This window comes from Myxocyprinus asiaticus, chromosome 3 (genome assembly GCF_019703515.2).
Source record: "Myxocyprinus asiaticus isolate MX2 ecotype Aquarium Trade chromosome 3, UBuf_Myxa_2, whole genome shotgun sequence".
Classification (NCBI taxonomy): Eukaryota; Metazoa; Chordata; class Actinopteri; order Cypriniformes; family Catostomidae; genus Myxocyprinus; species Myxocyprinus asiaticus.
Window position 1 is genome coordinate 53363263 of NC_059346.1, and position 17868 is coordinate 53381130.

Consider the following 17868-nt stretch of genomic DNA (forward strand, 5'->3'; position numbering starts at 1 on the left):
AGAATCCAGGGCGTGCTGAGTGACTCCAGCCAGGTCTCCTAAGCAACCAAATTGGCCTGTTTCTAGGGAGGGTAGAGTCACATGGGGTAACCTCCTCATGGTCGCTATAATGTGGTTCGCTCTCGGTAGGGCATGTGATGAGTTGTGCATGGATGCTGCAGAGAATAGTGTGGGCCTCCACACGCGCTATGTCTCCGCGGCAATGTGCTCAACAAGCCACATGATAAGATGCGCGGATTGACGTTTCAGACGCAGAGGCAACTGAGATTCATCCTCTGCCACCTGGATTGAGGCAAGTCACTACACCACCATGAGGACTTAAAAAAAAGCACAATTGGCCATTCCAAATTGGGGAGAAAAAAAAGAATTGTTTATTAAACTGGTACGAATTTATTTAGCAGCTTTATGCATTGGATATAAGACTTGAACATGAATTGATGGTTCATCTCTCTCTTGCTGTAGTGCTTGCAGCCTGTCAGTGTCGCCTACCCATGGCAGAGCAAGACTTGGTGGAGAAGAAACTGCCAGCTGCGGCTGCACTGCACTCTCACTTCATCGTGGGCTCTGTGTCGGAGGAGAACTCAGAAGATGAGACCGCCGGAAAGGTAGACCTGCAGATGGAAGACAATCAGCGTTCCCTTTCTCCCTCCTCTGTCAGCTCAGACAGCACTTATGAGATGGGCTTTGAAAGTCTGGATGGCCCCTTGCACAACATGAGGTCAGAGATGCTTTGTGGTCTACTTTTCACTTATTTGTGACATCATTGTCTGCTTTTTTCTTATTATATATTGAAATCTCCAAGTTTTTTTTTATGCTTTCTGTCTGTGGTGCTTAAGAATATGGGCACTACCTTTGTAAAAGAGTGGTTAGGAAATGAGCCTAGTGTTGGAGACTATTTTTCCCAAAATGAAAAATAGTAATCTTTTACTCATTCTCATGTATGAGAAACATATTAACTGTCTTCTGTAGAACACAAAAAGAGAAATTTTGAAGAATGTACTGGTTGCTCTTTTCCAAGTTCTAGGCTGAGAGCAAGAGCAAACAAGCTTCTCTCATTAATGTGCCAAGGAGAGCTCTTTCCGATGTCAAGGTTTTCAGTAAATAATGATTTAAATTTCTCACCCAAAGCTATTTTATGAGTTCATAAGACAAGTTTTAAGGGCTGCTTTAATTATACTTTTATGTTTTTTGTTTTTGTTTTTTTTTAATCCTTTTTGTAACTTGAAAGCTCCAGTCCCCATTCATTGTCTTGGAAGTGAATGCTCAGTACATACTTCAAAATGTCTCTTTCTTCCATGGAAGCAAGAAAGTCATTCTAGTTTATAACAACATTAGGGTAAATGATGACAGAATATAATTTTTTTTGGGTGAACTGTTCCCTTAAGTGATTCAGTTTCTTAGCCCATGTGTGATTGAGGGAAATATGGAGCAGAGTTGTGTGAAGTGGCCTGAGAATTCTGAGTTGTTCAGGGTTCATCTGGGCTAATCAATACGCTGTGTGAAAATGTGCACAGAGCACCTCTGTGTCTTTGCTCTTACACCTGTTATTACACTGACAGCTTTTGGCACCTTTTTCTAGCTTTATGGGCACCAGGGTCTCACATGGACTTGTCTGGGATTTGTGGTGTGTTGAGATTGTGTTTCTACATGGAAGTAGCTGAAGGAGTTTAACTTAAGGCTAAATAACTGAGTCAATATCTACCAGAACCCACATAGGGGTAACCCCCAAAAAAGGAAACCCGAAAATAACATTTCTGTTATTTGCTCACCCTCATGTTGTTCCAAACCTGTAGGTATGGCTTTCTTTTTTTCCCTGCGGAACACAAGTGAGTGAGAACAAGTTTCTCTCATGAATGCGTCTTTTAATACAATGGTTGTGGATAGCGGATAGTGATTCCGGATTCAAGCTTTTAAAAGGCCATGCGGCTCTTGCATCATATTCCAATATGCTGTATTGAAAGCCCTACAACAACATATTATTTGAGGTTTTACCTTGCATCAGGGGGTCAGACTGGGGGAATGGAGACATCATCCTCAGACAGTTCAAAGGATTTGGGAGGTATTTATGGAAGCTTATTACAACACGCTCCAAAAAAGTTGGGACAGTCGAGTGTTTACCACTGTGTAAACTCACCATTTCTTCTAATAACACGTATTAAGCATTTGGGCACTGAAGACACAAGTTTAAGAAGCAGTATTTCCCCCCATGCATCCGTTATGCAGGTCTTTAGCTGTGCAATTGTGAGGGGCCTTCGTAGCCTTATTTTGCGCTTCATACTGCGCCACACATTCTAAACTGGAGACAGGTCAGGACTTCGGGCAATCTAGCACCTGCACTTTCTGCTTATGCAGCCATGCATTTGTAATTTGGGGAGTATATGGTTTGGCATTGTCCTGCTGCAAAATGCAGGGACGTCTCTAAAAAAGGGGGTGTCTGGAAGGCAGCATATGTTGCTTCAAAATTTGTGCAAATCTTTCTGCATTAATGGTACCCTCACAGATGTGCAAGTTACCCATGCCATGGGCACTGACATACCCCCATACTATGACAGACACTGGCTTTTGGACCTGACGCTGATGACAGCTTGGATGGTCCTTTTCCTCTACGGCCCAGAGAACACGACAGCTGTTTTTTCCAAAAACAATTTGAAATGTGGACTCGTCAGACCACAAAACACAATTCGGCTGTTCTACTTTCCATCTCAGATGAGACAGAGCCCAGAGAAGTTGCGCTGCTTTTGGACAGTGTTGATGTATAGCTTCTGCTTTGCATAGTAAAGACTTAACTTGCATCTGTGGATGCAGCGGCGAATGGTGTTGACTGACAGGTTTACCGAAGTATTCATGAGCCCATGTCATGATAGCCATGCCTGAGGGATTAGAGATCACACTAATCCCCTTTACACACCATGACTTGACCGGATTCCCTGAATCTTTTAACTATATTGTACACTGTATAGGGTGAAATGCCCAAAAGCTTTCCATTTTGTCTTTGGGGAACATTTTTCTTAAAGCACTGGATTATTTGCTGACGCATCTCGACCCATCCTTGCTCTTGAAGGACTAGGTTTTTTTTTGGAGGCTCATTTTATAGGCTACTATAACACGATTTTCACACCTTTTTAACATCACCTTGTTATTTCATCTCATCAGATTGTTATTAGTCCTAAATTGCCCGTCTCAACTTTAAAAAAAACAAAAAAAAAACAACAACAAATTTATGTTTTGCAGGCATAAATTTCAGAAAAAAGAAAAATTTAAAAAAATGTATGTCTTCAAAAAGCAATTCAGTTGATTAGGTAAAACATGAAGTACTTTGTCATTATACTGTATTTGTTGGAATACAAGTCAAAGTACATTTACAAATCACTCCTTTTTGTTTTTATTGGAATATTGCATACTGTCCCAACTTTTTTGCTACTAAAAATAATTTTGGTTTCACTTTATGTCAGGATGAGCAAAACTCTCCATTGTCAGGTTAGGGAACACATGGCTGACCACCCTTTATGGTCACCAGACCACATGCAGGCAGGACAGATTGCACAGTACTGGCAAATCTGCTGTTTGTATGCGTCCTCATGAACACAGACATGATTTATATAATACAATAATAAAAGTCACACTGCTCCGAGTAATTTTTAAAAAATTTTTATTGTACGTTCTGATTTGATTTACTGTTCCATACTTCAGTTTCTAACTGCCATGGTATGAGCTGCTCAGGGTGGTTACAGAGCAGAGGGCAGCGATGCTGAAACTGCCAGACTGGGGTGATATGCCCCTCCCCCCTCTAGCTCTTTTCTATTGGTCAAGTGCAGAGGAAGTACAGAAGGTTCTTTTTGCCCAAGGGGAGGGAAGAGGAGGTTATTGAGGGAGACAGATTCCAGTCCTCACCCTTTACAGGAGCTCTTTGTGTGTGCCAGCGCTTCAGTCATGATGCAATACTGTAACTTCAGGTTACTCATGATTGACTAGAGACAAAGGCTATGCTCGGAATATCATACTACCATATGATAGTACTACCATAGAATACCCCATGACCCATTACAAATGTGAATTACTGTAAACATGCAATGTAATGAGGTCATTTGACAACGATGTTGCATACGTTACTACTGTTTGAAATGCATATTGTGTACTGTTTCACATATTATTTAAAAAATAGTTTGCCGTATACACAGTATAATACAGTATACAACTGACTGTACAGAATATGCAGTAAGTAGTATGCTAGTATTCCTTTTTGAATATAGCCAAAGCCTCTTATGTGTTCAGTAGATAAATATACTTCCACCTTCTTATTTCTCTGTTCGCCTGAAGCCATCCATCCTGTCAGATAATGGCCTGTTACCTATGCAGTAAGATTTTAGTACTCAGCCTAGAAACCATAGGCAAACAGTGATTTAAAGAGGATGCCAGCTATTCAGGGAAACACCGCAGTTTTCCATCAGGCACTGTAAAATACTGTATGACTATTCAAACGGAGTTGTTGAGCAGTTAGTAAACTGTAATTACTCAGAGATTTTGATTAATTTCCCATAACTTATAAATATTTTAAATTACGTAGAGTGGCAAGAAAAAGTATGTGAACCCTTTGGAATTAGCTGTTTTTCTGCATTAATTGGTCATAATATGTGATCTCATCTTAAAGTCACAATATAGACAAACACAATGTGCATAAGCTATCAACACACATACAAATATAATCTTTCATGTCTTTATTGAACACATCCCATTAAACATTCACAGTGCTGTAGAAAAATTAAGTGAACTCTTGGATTTAATAACTGGTCTATCCTCCTTTGGCAGCAATAACATTAACCTTTCTGGTAGCTGCAGATTAGACCTGCACAACGTTCAGAAGGAATTTTGGACCGTTCTTCCTTACAGAACTGCTTCAGCTCAGCCATATTCTTAGGATGTCTGGTGTAAACGGCTCACTTGAGGTCATTCCACAACATCTCTATTGGGTAAAGGTCTGGGCTCTGACTGGGCCACTCCAAATTGTGGATTTTCTTTTTTTGAAGCCATTCTGTAGTGGATTTATTTAGATGTTTAAGGTCATTGTCATGCTGCATCACCCAACTTCTACTGAGCTTCAGCTGCTGCACAGCCACCCTGACATTATTCTGTAGGATATCTTGATGGTAAACTTAGGAAATCATTTTTTCCTCTATGATGACAAGCGGTCCAGGCCCCGAAGCAGCAAAGCAGCCCCAAATCATGATGCTCCCTCCACCTTACTTCACTGTTGGGATGATGTTTCCCTGTTGGTTTGCGGTGCCCTTTTAATGCCATACGTAGGTCTGTGTGTTCTTCCCAAACAATTCAACCTTAGATTCATCAGTCCACAAAACATTTTCCCACTAGTGTTGAGCATTTCAATTTGTTCTTTGGCAAACTTCAGGTGCGCAGCAGTGTTTTTGTTGGAAAGCAGTGGCTTCCTTCATAGTGTCCTGCCATGGACACTATGCCTGTTTAATGTTTTCCATATAGACTCCATATAGAGTTCTTATGATTCCTTCAAGTCTTAAGCTGTCACATTAGGGCTCTTTTGTACTTCATTGAGCATTCTGTGGTGTGCCCTTTGAGTCATCTTGGCTGGATGGCCACTTCTAGGGATAATAGCCACAGTACTAAATCATCTCCATTTATAGAGAATTTGTCTAACTGTGGACAGATGAATATCTAAGCAACAATTCTTGATCGTAGGTCTTCTGAGATCTTTTTTTCTTTCTCTCGATGCATGGTCCACTTCAGCAGATGGTAATTGTGAATAGCAAACTCAAAATGTTTGAGTGCTTTTTATAAGTCAAAGAAGCTCTAACCCACACCTCCAATCTTGTTTCAATAATTGGATGCCAGGTTTGCCAACTCCTAACTCCCTACCCAGTCCAAAAAGACCATTTATTGAAGCAAACCTTCAAAAACAGTTATTCTGAAATCTTAATGGTTGTGACGCCAAGTAGCCTTAACATTGTTACTCCATTCACATGCAATAAAGGTTTTGTTAATCATAACATGTTTATGGGTATGTGACGTGAAATACTGGTACTTTGGGGCAGCTTGACTTGTGGTGTGATATTCTGTACTCCTATGTAAAGCTGTTTTAAATGGCATTTTGTATTATATTTGTAACGCCTATGAATTTGAGTTCTTTTTATTACCTTATCTCACTCGAGAGACTACATGGAATATTTGAACTTTTACAAAGTAATTTGGTATGCCACAGGATGAAGTAATGTAATTCAAATGAAGTAGTGAAGACAAAAAGGTGATTAAAAATGGTGAAAAGGAAATGGTGAGCAGTTACAAGGACCCATGATACAATTTCTCTTATACTTTCATACATTTTACCATAAAATCTTTGATTTTGATAATAATGCATGGACATGTTAACTCTTCTTAAAGGGGAAATGGTGATAAAATGGTGGTAAACTGTTATTGAAAAATAAAATTATGAATATTATGAATTATTTGTAGCATGATGGCTTGGCTAATATTATCAGTGTTCTTAGGGGAGAAAACAATTGTACTGTAGGAAATCAATAACTAAATACAGTTTAGCCAGCATTAATGTTGAGAGAACAGTTAAAAATTATAGTTGGATACTGACAGAGGCTGATCTCCATATTGAACTGCTCTGCCTGCAGTTATTGTGTTAGTCCCTGTGTATTATGTTTTTCTCAAGCAGCATTGTGAATTGTGTTCTGTATGTTTCTCAAGACCTAGCATGTCAGGACTTCACCTTGTGAAGCAGGGCAGAGACCGAAGACGCATCGACCTGCAGAGAGACTTTACCGTTGCTTCACCAGCTGAGTTTGTCACCCGCTTTGGTGGCAACAAAGTCATTGAGAAGGTAAGATCCTCAACTTTCACCTGTTAAACGTATATGTGCATGGTGACAGCCATTAAATATCATATTTTGTTGTGACAGGTCCTTATCGCCAACAATGGCATCGCTGCGGTCAAGTGCATGCGCTCTATCCGTCGTTGGGCTTATGAAATGTTTCGGAATGAACGGGCCATTCGTTTTGTCGTCATGGTCACCCCAGAAGACCTCAAAGCCAATGCAGGTAATTTAAAGAAGAGAGCTTAACTGTTACGGCATTAAAAACCTCCCCCCATTCCTGGCTCCATCATGATATAATCCAGGAAAATCTCTGCTGGTACATGGAAGTTTATTTAGATGAGAAGGCCTTGGTCTTTCTTTCATTGTTTAAATTGTGTCAGTCTGTTTTGTCCAGAGCAGGCCTGGTCTAATTTGCATTAAAAGAGTGCAGTAAAGTGTACATCTTTTGTGTATGGCATGCTTCCTTTGGCCTCCTGTACTGACATTAACATTTATGTAATCTGTAACTATGTCCACAGAGTATATCAAGATGGCTGATCACTATGTTCCCGTCCCAGGAGGGACAAACAACAACAATTATGCAAATGTGGAACTCATTTTGGACATAGCTAAACGAATTCCTGTTCAGGTAAATGCATGTGAGCTTTAATGATTGATCTTCTGAGCACTTATAGTGGCTCCAAAAAGCGTTTGGACACCAAAAATGTCACTGCATTAGATAACAAAATCAAACCAAATGGCTTTTTTTGTTGTTGTGTTTTTTTTATTTTATTTTTTTTAAGAAAAATAGCACAATCACACTAAATATGATAAAATACACCTGTGGTTACTCCGCTTGGACACCTGCACTGAAAAACAAAAAACAAAAGACTCTTTGGCTGAACTTGATTCAGTCATGGGTAGTGGTTTCACATGTTTGAAATTAGTTTTCTTAACTTAAAATTACTATGTAATCTCAACACAAAAACTTTGTGTAGAAATAACCAAATTGAATTGGGCAAACCTAACAAAACTGGATTAAGATTTAGATGGATGGAATGCAATGAAATCAAGTTGTGACTAAATGTTCTAGAATTGTGTTGCTTCAGTTCATTTTAATTAAGTAAACTGAACAAGCAGCAAAAACTTTGAGTGTGTGTAAACTTGAGAATATCTGACTTCATATATCCACTTTAAATCACCTTGAGACCAGTTTGTTAAAAGTAATTGCAAACATGAAGGGAAATTAAGTTACCTCTGACTAAATGTCTGGTATTATTTGTTTGCAGATGCCACTTGGTTTAATATTTTATCAAATGCAATGAAATTCATACACTATTAAGTGTGCCTGAAGAGTCCAAATACTTTGTAGGGCCACTGCATTGTTAACTAGACCCTTGTCTCTAACATACTTTAACATTTTCCCCTGTTGTCTTAAGGCTGTGTGGGCCGGTTGGGGCCATGCCTCTGAGAACCCCAAACTTCCTGAATTGCTACACAAGAATGGCATCGCTTTTATGGGTGAGACACCGATATTATAATCCAGCAGGATTCGTGCAGCACCATATTGATTGTAATTCATCACGTACAATGATAGTGCTCATCTTACATTAGTGTTTTTTTTTTTTTTTTTTTTTTTTTATATATATAGGTCCACCTAGTCAGGCTATGTGGGCTCTTGGGGACAAGATCGCCTCTTCTATCGTGGCCCAGACTGCTGGTATCCCCACGCTACCCTGGAGTGGAGCAGGTTTGTCCACCCTCACAAGTTTTAAAGACCGGTTTCTGAGACACACATTGTAAATTAGAATGATTCGGATTTTCCATTTTAAAGGAATTTTCAGTTGGAGCCATGGCACAATGGGTAGTGCATGTTCTCATGGGGATGCAGGTTTTATTCCAGCCTTTTATTCATGTCCCAATCCTGTTCCCTAATTTCTCTCCTTTTATTACCCTATCTACTCTCTAATTTTCTATAAGGTAAAGGCAAAAAAGCCCATAGGTAAATTAAATAATAATAAAAAAGTGAATAAATAAGTAAACTTCCCTGTAAAAGTTATGACCTGATGGTTAGTGCACATGCTCTAGACACGTAAAGAGCTTGCTATTGTACTGGTGGTGCGAGTTTTATTCCAGCTTGTCAAGCACCTGTCATATTACCCCTTTTCCCCCCCACACTATTTCAGTTGTCTCTATTACAGCTGGATGATCTGGGTAACTTATGATGTATTCGATATGATTTTGTTGACAATATAAAATTGTCACAATTTCTAGGAGACATACAGAGATATTTTGATAGCATCTCTGACAGGGTTCCCACACGTCCTGGCAAACCTGATCTTTTGCAATGCAGTTTTTTAGTCATGGAAAATACATAGAAAATTAGAAAAATACCAAAATGACCTGGAAAATATTTAAGTATAATGAAACCATTTGACTGTGTGACTAACATGGTTTTTGTTACATGTACAAAAACATGGTAACGATCAAAACTCGGGATAGTTGTCAAATACAAACAGCGTCAATGGTTGACTGTCATTAACGAAGTCTTGTCACGTACATTCTCTGCTCATCTGCTGTTATCTCTGATTTGCCTTGACAAAATAGTGTAAGTATTTTTACAGTGAATTTTTTTTCTTCATTCTAACATTGCTGTTGTTTTACCTACTAAAACACTTGAGATATATATTAGTCTTATTGTGTATTCTATATATACTTTAATTTTTTTTATTCAATTTGTAATTATTTTTTATGTATGTATGTCTTGTCACTGTTTTTTATTGTTGTGCACTGGAAGATTCTGAATAATAAATGAACAATCTTATAGTCCGCTTATACTGTGGTTACCAGTATGATTACTGTGATGTACAAAAAAAAAAAAAAGGACAGGATCATTGAATTCAATCATAAAAATGGCATTAGCTATAAAACGTGTAATATCGTTTTTTTTTTTTTTGAATGCACAAATTAAATTAATTACGTTATGTCCTAGTGTTATTATTAAACTGCTAAAGGCTGCGATTTAATTAAATATATAATCTGCATGTGCTGCACACTTCAAAATGAAAGTGTGTAATGAATTCAGAAAAAAAAAAAAAAAAAAAAAACATTCAATAACCACAATATACATCAAGACCTCACACCCATTGAGCACATAAAATGTCCTGGAAAATTATGCCTTGAAAAGAGTTGGAACCCTGTCAGATTTCTATCAGAATAAAAAGATCAGAGGGTTCATCCCTTTTTAGAAAAAAAAACGTCCTTTTACGGCACTCAGAAAAAATATTGAGATATAGATCAAATATTGTTTTTTTTTTTTTGCGTGTGTGTGTATTACCCAGCCCTGATCTCTGTCAATAAAAATGGCATAAAGCCCAAGAATATTTAAACACAACAGATTCAATTAATGAATGATCAGATGGTTCCTCTTATTGAAAAGCTTTTTTTTTTTTTTTTTTTTTTTTTTTTTTTTTGTGCTGTATTGTCCATTTGTAGTCTAGTGTCAATAAAAATGGCATGTAGCCCAAGAATGAATAAATAAATTATAGAAATTCAACTAATCATTGTTCAGTTAATATGACGTTCTGTGACTTTGGAGTTTGACAGTGAGATTTTTCAGGACTGACTGTAGAGTGGACGGAGAGTGACCAGAAGAAAGGCATCATCAATGTTCCTCCTGAGCTGTATGAGCAGGGCTGTATACATGATGTGGAGGCTGGACTGAAGGTGTAACACACACTCATCATCAACGCATGACAAACTCGTACTTCAGTCCTGTAAGTGACTGCTTTATCGATGTCTCACTGTTTTTCACGTGGCGTGTTTTGATTGACAGGCGGCTGAACAAGTGGGCTACCCTGTGATGGTGAAGGCGTCTGAGGGCGGTGGAGGAAAAGGTATCCGAAAGGTCAACAGTGTGGAAGACTTCCCCAACCTCTTCAGACAGGTCAGAGATCAAATCACAATCCTATGCTGCTGTTATTTTTTTATTTTATTTTTTTGCTGTAAAGTCTGGTAGTGTACCATAAAAACTGCTCCTCCTCTACTTTTTTGTGTATGTTTTGGTTGACCTCAGGTTCAAACAGAGGTTCCAGGCTCCCCCATCTTTGTCATGCGACTGGCCAAACACGCACGCCACCTGGAGGTTCAGATCTTGGCTGATCAGTACGGAAACGCCATCTCTCTGTTCGGCCGTGACTGCTCCGTCCAGCGCAGACACCAGAAGATTATTGAGGAAGCTCCTGCTACTATCGCTACCTCAGATGTGTTTGAGAATATGGAGAAGGTAATACAGAGAATCAGGAGAAGAGATTGTCCAGTATTGTTGTTACCGATTGTTTTTATACTTGAGTTTCTAATTTGATCACAACCAATTTTTTATTTTTTTTTTGCTTTTCAACACAATAAGAACTAAAATAATAATAAAAACATTATATGCATAATAAATATTTAATAATAATAATAATAATAATAATAATAAAAACCATGATTATTTATGTTTTGTAACATTATAATTACAGTGTTTTCTGATCTAAAAGGTAGCAAATGTATTTTACATCTTTGTTGTGGTTTATGTCTAATTGTTAAGGATAAATGCTACACCTTTCTTACTTGAGAATGAATAGCTTAAATAAGGTTGTTACATTACCTGTAAAGCTTGTCATTTCCTGTTGAATGCACAGTGGTTCATTGGCATTGTTGGGCGCTAATCCTTAGAGACCCACCAAAATTATCTAGCCCTAAAATTAAAGATTAAGATAGAAGTCTTATGTTAATACTAAATTTTTCTAAGGGGATCAATGTGGTATCATCCACTATGAAAAACACATACCTGTAGTAACTTAACCCTCCTATTCTGTTCAAATAGGACTACCTACTTTACTGTTTGCGGCCATTTTTGATCGGAAACATTACTTTTTGGTAACACTTTATGATAAGGTTCCATTTGTTTTTTTTAATTGTTTTGTTTTTTTATTTTCTCCCCTTTTCTCCCCAATTTGGAATGCTCAATACCCAATGTGCTCTAAGTCCTCGTGGTGGCGTAGTGACTCGCCTCAATCCGGGTGGCGGAGGATGAATCTCAGTTGCCTCTGTGTCTGAGACGGTCAATCCACACATCTTATCACGTGGCTTGTTGAGCGCGTTACCGCGGAGACGTAGCGTGTGTGGAAGCCCATGCTATTCTCTGCGGCATCCACGCACAACTCGCCACGTGCCCCAACGAGAGCTAGAACCACACATTATAGCAACCACGAGGAGGTTACCCCATGTGACTCTACCCTCCCTAGCAACCGGGCCAATTTGGTTGCTTAGGAGACCTGGCTGGAGTCACTCAGCACACCCTGGATTCGAACTCACGACTCCAGGGGTAGTAGCCAGCGTCAATACACGCTGAGCTTTCCAGGCCCCCAATAGGTTCCATTTGTTAACAACATTAGTTAACAAGAACTAACAATGAACAATACTTATTAGGCATTTATTAATCTTAATGTTAATTAAAACATATACTAATACATTTTTAAAATCAAAAGTGTATTAGTTGACATTAGTTAATGCACTATGAACTAACATTGAACAATTGTATTTTTATTAACTAACATTAACTATGATTAGTAAATGCTGTAGAAAATATATTGTTAATTGTTTGTTCATGATAGCTAATGGATTAACTAATGTTAATGAATGGAACCTTATTGAAAAGTGTTATCAACTTTCTTTTTCTTCCCTCAAGTAAAAACAAAACAATTATGCACTTCTTTTGGGATTTTGTTTTTATACCTTAATTTCACCATTAATTTGCATAAGCAGCAAATTTGTTATCCAATTTATTAACTTCTCTACAGTAAAAACCTAGTTGAAACATGAAGAAAATATGAGAATGTCCCATGTATTGGGGGCAGATTGCTGCCATCTGGTGAAAGTAAAATAACATGACTTGAAAATCATGTTATAACAATTATAGCCAGTATGTGGCTGAAGTGTTATATGCAGCAACCTTCTGTTTATTAATTCTAAATTCTATTACAAATTATGCATTTGGATATATATTTAGACATGATCAAACTATTATTTGTCAAAGTTTAGGTTTTTTTTTTTTGTGCCTGAAAGATTCAGTTTTTTGTCTGGAAGGTGATTTTGGTCAAAAATGACAGAACAGGATAGGAAGGTTAAATGAGGAAAAAATATTTTTGAAGAATCTTTTCTTTTCGTTATGGCCTGAAGTGTGTATCTGTCTGTTTCAGTGTGCAGTAATGCTGGCAAAGATGGTTGGCTATGTGAGTGCAGGTACTGTAGAGTATCTGTACAGTCAGGATGGAAGCTTTTACTTCCTGGAGCTCAACCCTCGTCTTCAAGTGGAACATCCTTGCACTGAGATGGTGGCTGATGTCAACCTGCCTGCTGCCCAGCTGCAGGTTTGTGTGTGAATTTTGTGTATGTTTTTGGAAAGAAATATTCCATGTTAAACTCAAACTTGAGCTTTATCCATGACATCTGTGACATTACCATAGAAAATAATTTCGACTCACTCGAAAAAGGAGAAAAATGCCTTGTGTTTGCAACATTATTTCCAATATTTCATCTCATGTAATGACCATGCAATTCCTGTAAACCTTCGTTTGAAGTTCTGGCAATGATACCTTGACGTAACTATCTGTAATGCACATCTTGCTATTTATAAAAGCAGTCCCACCTCAAAAGGATGATTTATACAACTTTACAGCTTAAATAAAAGCATATTTTTTACTGAATAATTGCCTTTTTCAATGCCTTTTGTTTTTGTAAAGTGCCTCAACAAAAATACAAGATGCACATTTCTGCTTAAAAATCCTGCAGTACACTTGCCCCACAGACCTCCATTGAAACTGTATTTCTGCACACATGATGTTCCCTTATTATTGTATCCGTTAGTATTATTATTATTATTCCTCCCCAATGGGAGTCTTTGGCAGTCCATAAAACCATACATTGGAAAATTATTAAATTTGGGCATGAATAGTCCCCATAACATATTTGAGACCTCTAGGACAAACTCTAGGACTATCTTTTGAATTAACTAGGTCGATGTGAAAATGTATTGGAAGCTGTATCTCGCGAACACTTTGTCCTATCGAAACTTTGTATGATTCATGAGCACCATGATCTGAGGGTACATGCAGAGTTTCGCGACAGAGCCACCTATGGGTCAAGAATTGTGAAGATTTGGTGTCTGTGGATTCCTTACGTCATGCGGATTTCAACTATTTCAATTTTTCCCATATCAGCCTTGCTGCTTCTACACCATATTTAATTTTATTAAAAAGATATATATATTTAAAATGCATTGTCGGATTTGAAAGAAAATGGATATGCATCATCGACATCATGTCCTGAGGATACCTGATCAGTTTAAAGACAGCGCCACCTATAGTTTTATTTTCTCCCCAGTTTGGAATGCCCAATGCGCTCTAAGTCCTCGTGGTGGCATAGTGACTCGCCTCAATCCGGGTGGTGGAGGACGAATCTCAGTTGCCTCCCCATCTGAGACCGTTAATCCGCACATCTTGTCACGTGGCTTGGTGAGCGCATTACTGCGGAGATGTAGCGCATGTGTAGGCCCACGCTATTCTCCGCGGCATCCACACCCAACTCGCCATGTGCCCCACCGAGAGCGAGAACCACACATTATAGCAACCACGAGGAGGTTACCCCATGTGACTGTACCCTCCCTAGCAACCGGGCCAATTTGGTTGCTTAGGAGACCTGGCTGGAGTCACTCAGCATGCCCTGGATTCGAACTCACGACTCCAGGGATGGTAGTCAGCGTCAATACTCGCTGAGCTACCCAGGCCCCCTTACGCCACCTATAGTTAAAAAGATAATCCACACTTCTGTATGTCCCTTTGGGTACTGTCGTTTTTGTGGCTGTGTGGTGCAGTGGGTTGTGCACTGACCTGTGGAACAGAAAGGCATAGGTTCAAATCAATCCTGAGGTGACTTGTAATGCTGTGTATGTCATTTGCACTCTGTGTTCTTTTAGTGCAGTCCTTGCCATTTTGTTGCTTGGTCCCCTTATTGCTGCTTGCAGCTATATTTATTATTATTGTTGTTACAAACATGAAATATTCCGCTAATAAATATCCAGTGAACTTTTAATAAAGCTTTGTCACTTAGTAAACTGCTCTTGCAATTTTGCATAAGGCTTATGTACTGTAGATCTCCACAAGCACTAGATCAAGAACATCTAGTGAACAATATACTACAGTCCCTGTGGCACACAGTGTTCACGTGACCGCTGTCTTTGCTATATAGGTCACTTGGCTAAGGCCAGTGTGCTATAGGGCCATTGAGAGTGGGAGAGGGGGGCTAATACTGTTATGTAATACACAAAGACTGCTGTGGATGAATGAGGGAAATTGATAGAGACAGAAAAGGAGAGACCGAAAGGGGTGATGGGGGAAGGGAGACACAGTGCACAGTCACTCATTAATTGCATAGCCAAGCGGGAGATTAAAAGGAGAATATAAATTAAAGGGGAAGGTACAGTTGAAGTCAGAAGTTTACATACACCTTAGCCAAATACATTCAAACTCAGTTTTTCACAATTCCTTACATTTAATCGTAGAAAACATTCCCTGTTTTAGGTCAGTTAGGATCACACATTTTTAAGAATGTGAAATGTCAGAATAATAGTAGAGAGAATTATTTTTTTCAGCTTTTATTTCTTTCATCACATTCCCAGTGGGTCAGAAGGTTACATACACTTTGTTAGTATTTGGTAGTATTGCCTTTTAATTAGTTGTACTTGGGTCAAAACATTTTGGGTAGCTTTCCACAAGCTTCTCACAATAAGATTTTGGAATTTTGGCCCATTCCTCCAGACAGAACTATTGTAACTGTGTCCGGTTTGTAGGACTCCTCGCTCGCACACGCTTTTTCAGTTCTGCCCACAAATTTTCTATGGGACTGAGGTAATGGCTTTATGATGGCCACTCCAATACCTTGACTTTGTTGTCCTTAAGCCATTTTGCCACAACTTTGGTAAGCTTGGGGTCATTGTCCATTTGGAAGACCCATTTGCGGCTGAGCTTTAACTTCCTGGCTGATTTCTTGAGATGTTGCTTCAATATTTCGTTTGGAAATTGCTCCCAAGGATGAACCAGACTTGTGGAGGTCCACAGTTTTTTTTTCTGAAGTCTTGGCTGATTTATTTTGAATTTCCCATGATGTCAAGCAAAGAGGCACAGAGTTTGAAGGTAGGCCTTAAAATACATCCACAGGAACACCTCCAATTCAGTACACCTCCTATCAGAAGCTAATTGCCTAAAGGCTAGACATCCTTTTCTGGAATTTTCCAAGCTGCCTAAAGGCACAGTGAACTTACAGGTGCATCTCAATAAATTAGAATGTCGTGGAAAAGTTCATTTATTTCAGTAATTCAACTCAAATTGTGAAACTCATGTATTAAATAAATTCAGTGCACACAGACTGAAGTAGTTTAAGTCTTTGGTTCTTTTAATTGTGATGATTTTGGCTCACATTTAACAAAAACCCACCAATTCACTATCTCAAAAAATTAGAATACATCATAAGACCAATAAAAAAAAAAACATTTTTAGTGAATTGTTGGCCTTCTGGAAAGTATGTTCATTTACTATATATGTACTTAATACTTGGTAGGGGCTCCTTTTGCTTTAATTACTGCCTCAATTTGGCGTGGCATGGAGGTGATCAGTTTGTGGCACTGCCGAGGTGGTTTGGAAACCCAGGTTTCTTTGACAGTGGCCTTCAGCTCATCTGCATTTTTTGGTCTCTTGTTTCTCATTTTCCTCTTGACAATACCCCATAGATTCTCTATGGGGTTCAGGTCTGGTGAGTTTGCTGGCCAGTCAAGCACACCAACACCATGGTCATTTAACCAACTTTTGGTGCTTTTGGCAGTGTGGGCAGGTGCCAAATCCTGCTGGAAAATGAAATCAGCATCTTTAAAACGCTGGTCAGCAGAAGGAAGCATGAAGTGCTCCAAAATTTCTTGGTAAGCGGGTGCAGTGACTTTGGTTTTCAAAAAACACAATGGACCAACACCAGCAGATGACATTGCACCCTAAATCATCACAGACTGTGGAAACTTAACACTGGACTTCAAGCAACTTGGGCTATGAACTTCTCCACCCTTCCTCCAGACTCTAGGACCTTGGTTTCCAAATGAAATACAAAACTTGCTCTCATCTGAAAAGAGGACTTTGGACCACTGGGCCAACAGTCCAGTTCTTCTTCTCCTTAGCCCAGGTAAGACGCCTCTGACGTTGTCTGTGGTTCAGGAGTGGCTTAACAAGAGGAATACGACAACTGTAGCCAAATTCCTTGACACGTCTGTGTGTGGTGGCTCTTGATGCCTTGACCCCAGCCTCAGTCCATTCCTTGTGAAGTTCACCCAAATTCTTGAATCGATTTTGCTTGACAATCCTCATAAGGCTGCGGTTCTCTCAGTTGGTTGTGCATCTTTTTCTTCCACACTTTTTCCTTCCACTCAACTTTCTGTTAACATGCTTGGATACAGCACTCTGTGAACAGCCAGCTTCTTTGGCAATGAATGTTTGTGGCTTACCCTCCTTGTGAAGGGTGTCAATGATTGTCTCATGGACAACTGTCAGATCAGCAGTCTTCCCCATGATTGTGTAGCCTAGTAAATCAAACTGAGAGACCATTTTGAAGGCTCAGGAAACCTTTGCAGGTGTTTTGAGTTGATTAGCTGATTGGCATGTCACCATATTCTAATTTTTTGAGATAGTGAATTGGTGGGTTTTTGTTAAATGTGAGCCAAAATCATCACAATTAAAAGAACCAAAGACTTAAACTACTTCAGTCTGTGTGCATTGAATTTATTTAATACACGAGTTTCACAATTTGAGTTGAATTACTGAAATAAATGAACTTTTCCACGACATTCTAATTTATTGAGATGCACCTGTAGTGTATGTAAACTTATGACCCACTGGAATTGTAATCTAGTCAAGTAAAAGTGAAACAATCTGCCTGTAAACAGTTGTTGGAAAAATTAC

General features: G+C 38.9%; 1 protein-coding gene across 5 annotated transcripts in view; it reads left to right on the forward strand.

The window, feature by feature from the left end:
* LOC127430727 (acetyl-CoA carboxylase) overlaps positions 1-17868 on the forward strand; it is a 94034-nt gene that overhangs the window by 7125 nt on the left and 69041 nt on the right. For 4 of the 5 annotated variants that reach the window (XM_051680733.1, XM_051680742.1, XM_051680751.1 and 1 more), the window contains exons 2-11: positions 463-718; positions 6724-6856; positions 6935-7073; positions 7369-7478; positions 8269-8350; positions 8481-8579; positions 10449-10555; positions 10665-10775; positions 10905-11114; positions 13072-13242. In XM_051680733.1, coding sequence (XP_051536693.1) covers positions 492-718; positions 6724-6856; positions 6935-7073; positions 7369-7478; positions 8269-8350; positions 8481-8579; positions 10449-10555; positions 10665-10775; positions 10905-11114; positions 13072-13242 — 1389 coding nt within the window. In that variant the 5' untranslated portion in view covers positions 463-491. The remainder of the gene's footprint in view (positions 1-462; positions 719-6723; positions 6857-6934; positions 7074-7368; positions 7479-8268; positions 8351-8480; positions 8580-10448; positions 10556-10664; positions 10776-10904; positions 11115-13071; positions 13243-17868) is intronic. The other variant, XM_051680769.1, reaches the window with a different exon arrangement.